Raw genomic sequence first — 12,750 nt, 5'->3', positions numbered from 1 at the left:
ATATTTTGAATTTAAATGATATGAGTCCGAGAAGAGGGTTCTCGGGTTCACGTACATGTGAAACGTGTGTTTCTTATGTACTTGATGTGTCTACACATCATTTCGCTGATGTTTAATCAAAAGACAGCATGTTGTACTTCACAAATATATTGCTTGCGTACACATTCCACGTACAATTACATATTTTTAGCCTGCTTAGAGAAGTATTACTAAATATAATTTTGTGTATCATCGTGTAAATGATGATACAAGCATCAAATTTGGCACATTTGTTCTTTAGAGGATTCTAATCAAATCTGCCTCATTAGCCATTTGAAAATCCAAATTTTGAAGAAAAAAAAAACTTCAAAAAAGTCAAGATCACGAATTAATGTTGGATGCTGGCTGAGATTGGTGAATGTTTCAGAAACATCATCAAAGACGTTCCAACTCTGCCATGCAGTTTTCTTCCCTTTACCGCGGAAGGCAGACACAACGTCACATCCAGTGAACGCATGGAAGTATGGGATCCCTCGAGCTTTCTCAGGCCCTATTGCAGAAACTACCTCATGGACTGGAATCCATCGTGCCTTGGCTCCTTGGCCAAAGGCAATCCACATGTCCTCAAGACCTAGTTCCTGTAAGGATGGCAGTACAGATATTGCTATGACTAGTACGTCCGTGTCATTAGCCTTAATGATAATGGACTTGCTACCATCCGTCGTTGCATCCTTGGCGTGTACAAATATTCGTGTCAGCTTCTTCATGACAATATGGAGACACAGCATCCAGTGACTTCCTTGTGTTGCTAATGGCATCTTCTCCTTTTGTGACAATGACTGTGCTTCACACATCTTTTCTGCAAGGAAGTGAAACAGCTCAGTCTTGTTGCTGTCATCTCGAAGAAAGCTTCTCCAGTTGCTTGGGGTCTTACTGGTTCCTGTCACTCTTCTTCTGATTCCTTACCGCCTTTTCGACTTTACCTTGGACTTCAGACTTGACTTATTGTACACATCACACACTACGTCTACCCTCTCGTCTACCCCTGGCACCATAGGATTCCACCTTTGGGATGATGTTTTCTTTAGCATAGTCATCAAATATCTTTGAAGTGCATGGAGGTATGGCATTGATAAGTGCTGAGCCATCAATGATGACTGCATCTCCCCTTGGTTCTCTGTCTGGGATGTTCACTTGCGCTTCAAGAACTTCAGCCAGCTGTGATTTCAAATTTTTTTGAAGTTTTTTTTTTTTCTTCAAATTTTTCAAAATTTGGATTTTCAAATGGCCAATCGGGCAGATTTGATCAGAGGGTCCTGCAGAACAGAAATGCCAAATTTGATGCTTGTATCATAATTTGCACGATTTTTCTACTATCTACTACACTAACAAGCATGTGTGTAATTAAACAGACAAACTTTTTTTTCAAGTAAATCCACTATAAACTTACTAACAGTATCATTTTTACCCTCACCAGAGGAGAGGGTATTGCATTTGGGTCCATTTGTCTGCACAGAACACAAGTATCATGAGTATGTGTATCAAGACCCTTTAAGACCCCTAAGATCCCCTCGAACCTTTACAACCCTGACACCCATTAAGATCATGAAGACCCACAAAGACCCCTAAAACTCTTAAGACCCCGAAGATGCCTTAGAGCCTTTGTAACCCTAAGACCGTTTAAGATCCCCAAGATCCTTTCAAACTCGAAGACCCTATAAGACCCAGAAGACACTTTCGACCATTAACACCATTTAAGACCCTTTAGACCCCTAAGACCCTTTATAACCCTAACACCTTTTAAGACCCAGAAGACACTTTTGACCCTTAACACCATTTAAGATCCTTTAGACCCCTAAGCACCATTCAGATCCCTAAGACCCAATACTCCTCTAAGAACCTATAGACCCTTCAGACCACCCAAGACCCTTTAGACCCCTAATACCCTCTAGCATATATACATTTTAAGACCCTATAAACTCTGATACACCCTTTAGAACCATTTGACCTCTAAGACCCTTTAGATCCTCTTAGATCTTTAGAACCCTGAAGACCCTAAGACTCCTTTCTACTCATTAGTAGACCTTCACAACTTTTAATACCCTTTGACCTTTTGGCCCTTTAAGGACGTTTTAAGACCCTTTTGTCCCCTTCAGACAGTTTTTACCCTTTAGTTGTTTTCAGACCTTTCTACCATTTGACCATTACAACTTTTCAGACCTTTGACCTTTACACATTTACAACTAGATCATTTAGACCTTTCATTTGCAATCAACAACCTTTCATTTAGTACATCCTTCTATTTATTTGCCACATAAAATACACATCCTGGCAAGGGTCTTCAATCTCTGATTGCTCTTTTTTGTGTTTGTTAGTTTGTTTGTCCATACAGAACAAGATTATTTCTCTCAGCAACCGCTTGTTGGATTGAGACAAAATTTGAGTGACGACTCATGTGGAATGTCATGTGATGTGGCAGCCATGTTGGAAAAACTGAAAAAGTTTGGACCTCTGTATCTCTGAAGCCGCACCAAGGAAAAAGTTGAAACTTGGCACGAGGCAAGTACTCCTCATGGGGAATAAGTCTGATTTTTTTTTATGACATCATAGGTGCCTTTGTTGTGACATCATAATTGCATATGTAGAAAACTGCATCCGATCAGTATGAAAATTTTTGAGGGTCATCTAGTGATAAATTGGTCAACAGAAAAAAAAATTGATGATGTCATCAGTCACGTGGTTTTGCAGCCATGTTGTTTTTTAAAACCCTTCAAAAAATTCATCTCTGAAAGTGCTGAACAGATTGAGGTGAAACTTTACAAGTTTGACTGCCTATCCATGAGCAACAAAGCGTTCACACATATGATGTCATAGGTCACACGGTTTGGCAGCCACATTGGATTTACCCTAAAACCTATGAAAATCTTCCTCCGAATGGCTGGACAGATCGAAGGAAAACTTCACATAAATGTTCCCCAAGTCATTGGGGTATTAGGGTATTCACAGAATAATTGGAAGGAAACATGGTCTGGCAAACATATTGAACTAGTACTAAAGCCCGGTGTTGCTCGGGCTCGCAATAAAGCCCGGCGTTGCCCGGGCTTTCTTGCAAATTTCTTGAATAGCTGTTAGCGGTTAGGGGTTAGGGGTTAGGGGTTAGGGGTCAGCGGTTAGGGTTAGCAGTTAGCGTTAGGGTTAGCGTTAGGGTTAGCTGTTAGGGTTAGGGTTAGTGTTAGGGTAGCTAACCCTAAGCCTAACCCTAACCCTGACACTAACACTAACCCAAACCCTAACCCTAACAGCTTGGCGTAGCGGAGGTAAACAGCGCCCGGGGCAAAGTGGAAATTTGCGTCCGCCGTAGGCCTTAAACTTGAGTGGATTTGAATGGAAAATCCCATAAGGGATATCGATTTATCGATTTTTTCGAATATCGGAAGTGTTATGGAAAAAATTTATGGCCAATGACCTAAGTTGGACCAAAAGCCATAATCGTACCGAATTTGAATGGAATCGGTTGGAGTTTGTGAAAATGCATCAAAACGAATTTTGAGGGGCCTCTTAAGGAAGACAATAATATCATTAGTATATGTGCCAAATCTTGTTTCATTTCATGCGTAACAAAAATCTGATGGTGGAATAAAGAAAGGGGCGTGCCGAAATATTAATATAGATGAAGCGAAATCTTGCAAAAATTATTTCTCTTGAACCGCTTCATCGATCAATGTGAAACTTCACAATTATGATCTAGTAGTGATGGGGAATAAAAAATTAAAATTTCAACCTGATCGACCACATGGTGTGACAGCCAGAATATATATTTTTTTGTCTCGGTGCTTTTAGATTTTATTAAAAAAAATTTAAGAAGGCTCACTTGGCTGCACCTGGATAAGTTTGAGGGTGGAGTATTAGTAGCTGAAACACGAATCCAATCAAGGTTCCTCCTGATGACTTCATCTTTGTTTTTTGCTTGTTTGGGTTCCTTCTGATGACTCCAATGCAGGACTGCACCTATTTGGTCTTCCATTTGAATTAAATTGAATTGCTTTTAATCCCATTCTAAATTCCATTTAATAATTACAAGCAAAAAAGACACAAAATGTCATAGCCCCCATTGTTTTTGTAATTATGCTGCATGGAGTTAAAGGGATAGCCCATATTTATGTACAACTAAAATGGCCACCAGTCTACCAGTCAGACATCTTTGATCAGATCGCAAAATAGTGATAGAGGGGCATGTGTATGGCATCATGTACTGTGCTTGTGCAAAGTTTGAACAAAATCAGACCACGCGTGTCTGAAAAATGGTCTGAGAAATGGTTGAGGATGTGTTCAACATCGGGATTTTTACAACTAAAATGGCCGCCAGTTGGCATCTTGGATCTGATCTCAAAAACAAAGTGATGTGTTTATGTAAGACATCATTCATTGTCTGTGTGCCATGTTTGAACAAGATAGGTAAATGCATGTCCAAGAAATCATTGAGGACGTGTTTGACACAGTTTAAAAAAAAATAAAAAAAAATAACATGGCCGGCAGTCGACCATCTTGGATCTGATGTTCAACAGAAATGGCGTGCATATGTGCACCGTCATCTGTTGGCTTTTTGGCAAGTACGAATAAAATTGGTCCATACATGTCCCCCCCCCCCATTTCAGACTAAGTCCAACGGGGGCTAAAAAACGTCATCGTTCAGCGTCACGTGTCCGATCAAAGCTGGGTTGGATCAAAGCGGGACATATTGGTACCTGGTCATCACTGCTAGCGGTTATAAAATGGCATTTCTAGTTATATCAGTTATTAATTACATAACACACCAGTACACAAACACTACACAAAACAAATCCTGGAGAGGGTCCATTCCATCCATTGGGACCATTCTCTGTGCAGAGCATTGGTACTGCCAAAGCAGTCTCCTGGACTATTCGGCACAATCCTGGACAGGTTGCCAAATGGCTCAATCAGGATTCTCAAATGGCTCAATCATCCAGCAAGCTGGTACTCATTTTGCCAATCTCAGAAAGATGGCAGGCTGAGTTAACCCCACCTGGTTTTAATTCAACAGCAAAGCAGGATTTGAACTCAGGACCCTAAGATTCCAAGCACACCAGCCTAACCATTAATCCAACACGAAGCATAGGGTTTGTAATCTCCAATTGCTCTTTTTCTTGTTCATTATTGTATGACAGCACTTTATTATTCGGTACACAGCCTATGACTGCTGATTACATCATTGCTGTGAGGGGGCTGTTCTGCTGATGCAGTGCCCCCTGTTTTCAGGAAGCTGGTACTCATTTTGCTGACCTCAGAAGGATGATCGGCTGAGTCAACCCACCTGATATTATTTAATTGCGCGACAGGAGCTCAAAATCAAGAACCGTATGATCTTAAGCCAGCCTCCTTTACCATCAAGCCAACACAAGGCTTTATGTCAGCACTAACCCTTCAAAATAAAGCATCTCACACACACACACACACACACACACACACACACACACACACACACACACACACACACCTTTTTAAATTTCCCTTTTGTTATATTTTTCACCAAGGTGCGAGCCAACAAGCACTTTGCCATTAAATGTAGTGAAACCTTCTCTCGAAGTTATTCACCAGTTGGGTAGTAGAACTCTTTATGAAATAACGAATGCGATCTTTTTGTTCAATTTACTGACCCTCGAATAACTGTAATAAAAGCATGTTGATGATAACTGTACAGAAATCACACCCATCCAGTGATTATTCAAAAAACATTGTCATTGATAGTTTCCTGTTTACTGGAGTTTATCGATTTTTGTTTTTTTAAATAATCATTGGCCATAATTCTATCCTGGAAAGACTCCAACTCCAAGCACCATATGACCTATTAGGACAGATGCCAGCTGGGAATCCATATAAGAGCTAATTTGTTATGCATTAGCTGATCATGGCAGTGCCATGAGTGTGGCTGCCTGTTCAACCCAAAATTTCTTGCAACTTATAGCAATACGAGTTTCTTTACAAGAACTTCAGTGGCGAGAACCCATCAAAGCCTGTGCTCTGATTTCCAAAATATGGTTGGTTGTCCTTGCTCTATCCTTTTAAAATGCAGAGTTTCAATTGAGGTATCGGAACGTCCCATTTGTAAACAGGGCCAGGGCTCTAACCGCCAAACTCACACACAGAGCGGGCCGAAGCACAATGTCACCGAGTCTGGTGTAACTTAGATAAAGCAGTGGCAAAGTCATGACTGCTCTTTCACTGTTGGCAATTTGGTGTCTCTCAATCTTCCTGAATCTCTCAACTATTACTGCACCACCTCCTTGCTGATGAGGGCATTAAGTCCAAGAGAGTCGGTCAATTCTGCTGTGGATGGAAAAGCTATGGGAAAATCCTCAAGACTTACACACTGCCCCTTTGGTGTGAGTAGTTGGCGGTAACTGTGTAGATCTTGTAATCCTTTTCTTCTCTCAAAGTATTTTCACTTACTGTGTGTGCATTGCCATCTCATCTGGACACAAAAAACTGGTGCTAGTGCTCGACCTCATGTAGACTTTATATTACCAATCTTTTCTATTGTTTATATTTGTGTTTGTTATGTTCATTTGTTCTCTCCAATCTGTTATTATGTTGCCATGTTTGTGTTCTAACTTTGATGTGAGCCCTGATAATTACACATGTGGATACATAAATGGACCAATACGGAGGTACAGAGGTGGCACACTTGACTCTGCGCTACCAAGTGTGGGTTTGATTCTCCACCTGTTGATTTGCTGGTGGACGTCAAAGAAAAATCGATTGCTGGTGGCAATGTCTTTCAATGAAGAGGAGAAGAGTTTTCCCCAGTAGCCTGGACAAATTCCAAATTCCTGTCCTCACTTATTGTAGTGGTTCTGGGGGCCCCACTACTAGTCCTTGAGGACAAATCACGATGGCAAAATGGGTCATGACAGCCTACCATCATATAAGGTACAACACAACATGAAGACACAAATGAAAAGTCAACCTATGGGTCCATCTATTAACCAATTATGAATGCACAACAAGACAAGGTGGGGTGCGTGGTGGGTGCTAAATTGAGTAAAGAAAATGGAGAAATGTAAGATTCAAGTAAGGGTGATATGAGGTGAAGTATAAGGTGTGGAAGAGTAGAAGGGGAAATAGTGTTGGGAGGTGATAGGTGTGAAGGAAGGGTAGAGGTGCATATGGGACATGAACAGGGGCCCCAGGGGTGTAGAATCATACTCACACAGGTAAACAAAATCAATGGCACCTAAAACTTTGAGCAATCCACAGAAACTGAATCCAAGTTTAATTGAGTAACAATCTTGGTTTAATCATCACAGCATCTTTGGGATCCATCCGTTCATACTCTGTGCAGAGCGTTGGTGCTGCCTCAGCACTCTCCTTGGCTATTACGCACAATCCTGGACAGATCACCACTCCCCCACAGGATACCAGCAAGCTGGCACTCATTTTGCCAACCTTGGAAAGATGACAGGCAGGGTCAACCCCACCTGCTATTAATTCAACAGTTGAGTGGGATTTGAACTCTGGATCCTAAGATCCCAAGCCCATCACCTAACCATTAAGCCAACACCAGTCATACAATCCAATATATATTATGTAATGTGAAGTGTGGTGTCTGTCCAAGTATTAGTATGTTCAGCTGTCTCCCATGCCCGGCGACCCCTTCTGGTGCTGCTTTTGAAAAGCTCCATATGCAGGCAAAGCTCAAGATTCTCAAAGAAGAAATGCATTATAATGAGTGAAATACATTTTAAATGCATAAATACAACACGGAATCACAGATTGTTTATTAGCAGTGCGTTCAGATTTGACCTTGGCTGACAGGCTAGCCTTGAGGTATGCATACTCGCCTCTAAGATGTCTAGCCTAAGTTTGAACCTCAGCCCAGCTATAAAATGGCATCTTGGTGTTTCACAGACTGAGTGAATCATCAAAGTGTGTGCCATCCCTCTGATGCATGTTAAACTCGGTGTCCCATGTACCAACATTAGTTGGTAGACGTTAATGATCCCCATCATGCCCTTCAAAAATAGTGTGCGGGCTCTCAACGGCACCATGAACAAATTACAAATTCCTACCCAAACTACAACTGGGAAGGCAATGGCAAACCACCTAGTATAATCCTTGCTCAGGAAGCTGTTTCATTGGGACTGACGTTCTGTGACAAAGCATGCTCAACATATAAAAAAGACAGGCGAGCTAAACAGAGAGTCGGTGTCAAAGCCACCCAATGCTCGCCTGTTTATACATTTATCGTTTTAAAAGACTAGTCTAATAATATTTTTTTATGAAGCATTGCAGTGAAGTCTGATCCAAATAATTTTAAAGCAATATATGTATTTGTATATTGTAATCAGTAAAAAATAGTGTGGTAGATAAAAACATAAGAAAGGAAATAACTTGCACAAAAAACTTTAACATTTTCATGCTGACGCTGACGCTGACGGTCACGCCGGGGGTATCGCTATAGCTCTCTGTTCTTCGACCAGGCGAGCTAAAAATGATAGAGCTTGGAAATGTAGAGAGGGAAGGAGAGGGTTAGAGAGTGAGGGGAATGGGGAAGAATGAGGGGAAGGTGAGGAGATTGTTGGAAAGAGAGGGGAGAGAGATGGTGGGGGAGAGAGAGGTTCGAGGGAGAGAGGGTGCATTAGGGGGATAGAGGGGAGAGCAGAGATGGAGAGAGAGGAGCAAGGTAGGGAGAGGGGAATGGGGAATGGGGGGGGGGGTGTAGAGAGAGGAGGAGAGAGAAGGGAGGTGATAGAAGTGGGGGGAAGAGAGAGGATGGGGAAGTGAAGAAGGAGGTGGTGGGAATTGGTTCCTTCTGTATCTATCCTTGATGTCAAATTTTATTTCGCAAGTAGGATATTTTGCTCTCTTATTAGGTAATTGAACCTCTGCCACCCAATGTTGCACAGTCCATTAAATAATTTAAATTGACAGATTAACTTCAACTTTTCCCATCACTGGGGACAGGTACTCTTCTTTGTAGTACATAGCACATCGTTAAAAGGAAGTGATAACGTTACAAAATACTTTTAGACAATGAGTTAAGACCTGTACTTCTTGTATAAAGCCAACATGCACTAAAACAAAACCTGTGCCTCATCCACGTCACGAGTATATCTGCAACCTCGATTGATTTAAAAATAAATAAATAAATAAATAAGCAAACAATCAATCAAATGAAAGGATTTTTATCCCTTTAACCTCACACCGATTCGAGTGGCTCACCTGTCTTTGTGGAATTCTGGTTGCGTGCTGTTCACCTTTTCAACATCTTGTTCCAAGGTCTTATTCTGAACACGATCAATTTTACCGACGCCGAATTGTTGAAGCTTTTGATCTTCAACCTGAGTAACATCTTCCATAGTTGCTTGAACATTGAGTGGTTTGCCTTGATCTCCTTCACCCTTCACTTTCTTTTCAAAAGTAGTGGATGAACTGTGAATTGTACCTTCGTCCTTCTCAGGAGATGGATCCACATTGAGAACGTCTTTGCTAAGTGGAGAACTTTGACAATTTATTTTCTCATTGTGACATTCATTATCATTAGTCATTTGATCCACAATCGTCCTCTTAACCTGTGTGGTATCTGTTGACTGAAAATTATCTTTTATGGTACTCTTCACAATTTCCTCATCCTTTGACTCATCCGTTCTCTCCATATCTTTGTTTCGTTCTTGCAATTGCCTGTCAACCTCAACAATGATGCAGTTGGAATTTATACATTTAGAGATCCATGAATCTTGCGCAGCAGATGTCGAACATTGTTTCGCGTCTTGCAAAGACTGATGTTGGCGAGTCAAGATCCCTTCTTCTTGTTCAAGTATTCCTGAAGAGCTGAGTTCCTGCTGTGATTGGCCATTCCATGGATATGGTGGGAATGGTGGATACACGGTACTTCCCATGTCATTGTAAACAGCATGGACATCGTAGTTCAAATCTGCAACACAAGGCCTTTGATGAAAAAGAACAACCAAGCACGTACATCGACAAATAATGAAAAGCAATTTGCACAAAATTGTTTTCCATTACTTGTAAATCAAAGCAGTAACACACATACCCCAAGCTATTCTATATTGCTCTGCAAATGTTCATCATTTCAAAATGATTATGGTTTAATGAGGGTCTGCAGAGTACTTCCACTGTCAATTTCATCGTTAATGGGATTGAATCAAAGGTTACACACAGAATTAACTGAAGATTGTTAAATCACTGTTACCGTATATAACAACGACCGGTACTGTACATCCATTTTGACCTCCACCTAATTGCGTGTCTTGTAGAAAGTTTGCAAATACATAAGTGGAACATGTACTTTTCAAACATACAATATGTCACCCCTGAACACATGTTTCATAAGTGTTGGCGTCATGTCACTTCATCATACTTCTTGACCACCTGTTGATTTTTTTTTTCTTGCGAGGGAATAAGAAAGCATTCAGAGCAAATATGTGCATTTGACGTTGTGCAATTGTTGCGCACGCTGTGCAAAATATATTGTTGAAAAAAAAAAAATCCAAAACAAATTATTGCAAGATTGTTCCAAAAGGAAATTTTCACATGGAACACCTTAGCATCTACTGGAGATGAATGTTTTTAATAGGTGCCATTACACAGACTCTACCATCCATCCATCCATCCATTGGGATGATACTTTGTGCAGAGCATTGGTGCTGCCAATGCATTCTCTTTGGCTATTGGGCACAATCCTGGACAGGTCACCACTCCAACACAGGATACCAGAAATCTGGTACTCGTTTTGCCAACCTCAGAAGGATAACAGGCAGAGTCAACCCCACCTGGTATTAATTCAACAGCCGAGTGGGATTTAAACTCAGGATCTGAGGCATCCCAAGCCCACCACCCGAACCATTAAGCCAACACACCACGTCTGAAAGGCACATGCTCCGTGAATTGCCACTCGTCAGTCTATAGATCATGGACATCTGAAAAACGTAAAAATTAATAAACGAATATTAGTGTTGATTTCATCATTCAGATTGTTTCGATACAACGCACTGTACGTACATGTCCCTACAGATGAAACATGTACCTGCTCAATGTCTCAATGGACCTGAATTAGGGAGGGTAACCACTTGTTGCACACATGAGGGCAAGTCTTCATGGCAAGTCCCTGAACTCTGAAGATGACAGCTTCTTGCCTCAGTACACATTCACTCACGGAACAGTATCTCGTTTTGATTCGCCGTAGCGCATGTCAGGTCGTCATTACAATGGAGTGAAATAGGCCTCGGACTCAAAGTTCCTCTTTTATTTCTTCATCATCTTAATATTTATGGAGAGAATATTCGATTTGCTTGCTGGAGATGCAATCTCTGCTTTAGAAATAGCTTTCCTTTTGCTCTAAAACTGAAACCCAAAGCAACTTGATTAACCATTCCATGCATTCAACGTTTCACATTTACTTAAACTTTGAATCACTCATTGCACGGATCCTAATCGATTTTGCACTGCAAGAGCAACCAGCCACTTCAAAGTGAACACACAACCTTGAGCACAACCAGGCAGGTGCAAAGTAGATATGCAGAGATATGTAGAGTGGAGTAGAGTAGAAGTGTTTCGACAAATGCACCCAAAAGTGAAAAACAATAAATTCAAAGTGAGAATCTGGACCTCAAACTTTGTTGATGAATCCATAATAAATTATTGTTCGCCTTTAAACAGTGCATTAATTAAGGCCATCTGCAGATCAGACAGCTATTTTCATTTTTGAGAACAGCCCACAGGTTCTTTTGATTTACATATCTGTGAATTTAATCAAAATATTACAAATGATCAAGAAACAGTCTCAGAGCTCAATTTCTGAATAAACTAGAACAGAACTCGGTAGAGTGCATACCCCCACCAGGCTGCACAGTTTACATTTCATATCCCACTGATAGGCCGGATCTGGATCGACACCTTAACCAAAATCAAATCGACTTGTTCTGGTCAACTCAGCAACTCATCCACCGAGTTTTGTCATAACTCATCCACAACTTTTTAAAATACCATGTTATATATTATTTTTGGCCCCCTCTCTCAGTGATGAAAAATCACCTGAAATTATTTTGAAAAATTCTCCGATCCGGATTTGGATCTTCACGAAAATTGAATCAATTATTCCTTGTCACACAACCAATCTGTCCAGCAAGTTTTGTCCGAATCTGTCGGCAACTTTTGAGATGTCTTGCTCACAAACAGACAGACGGGGGTGAAAACATAACCTCCGTCCACATAAACTTCGGTGGTGGATGTAATAATAATTAAAGAAGCCTCACTGAGGTATGATAATCAACTGTCAGTGAGAATTTCCATTCAGATGATTTTCATCATTCCCACCAACCCAAAAATAACCACAGGCATATCCTCATGATGTGGAAAACTATAGGCAGGACAATCCCTGACAATTCATCTGGAAGATCATCAAACATCACTTAAAGAGAGATGAAAACCCTGTGACGGAAGATTCGATTTATTGTTAATGAGCAAATATCACCCGTTGCTTCGCAGACAGGAATACGAAGAGGGGGGGATAGAGATAGAGATATAGAGATATAGAGATATAGAGATATAGAGATATAGAGATATAGAGATATAGAGATATAGAGAGATAGAGAGATAGAGAGATAGAGAGATAGAGAGATAGAGAGATAGAGAGATAGAGAGATAGAGAGATAGAGAGATAGAGATATAGAGATATAGAGAGATAGAGAGATAGAGAGATAGAGAGATAGAGAGATAGAGAGATAGAGAGAT

At 40.8% G+C, this 12,750-nt stretch overlaps 1 protein-coding gene across 2 annotated transcripts in view; it reads right to left on the bottom strand.

Moving 5' to 3' along the window:
* Nucleotides 1-12,750, bottom strand: part of LOC147020403 (uncharacterized) — a 112,046-nt gene that overhangs the window by 53,205 nt on the left and 46,091 nt on the right. For both annotated transcript variants that reach the window (XM_085895724.1, XM_085895725.1), the window contains exon 4: nucleotides 9,220-9,931. In XM_085895724.1, coding sequence (XP_085751850.1) covers nucleotides 9,220-9,931 — 712 coding nt within the window. The remainder of the gene's footprint in view (nucleotides 1-9,219; nucleotides 9,932-12,750) is intronic.

This window comes from Eptatretus burgeri, chromosome 9 (assembly GCF_056783735.1).
Source record: "Eptatretus burgeri isolate ZD-2024b chromosome 9, Ebu_testis_v1, whole genome shotgun sequence".
Lineage (NCBI taxonomy): Eukaryota > Metazoa > Chordata > Myxini > Myxiniformes > Myxinidae > Eptatretus > Eptatretus burgeri.
Note: the sequence above shows the minus strand (reverse complement) of the source record. Positions and strands in the feature narration are given on the sequence as shown.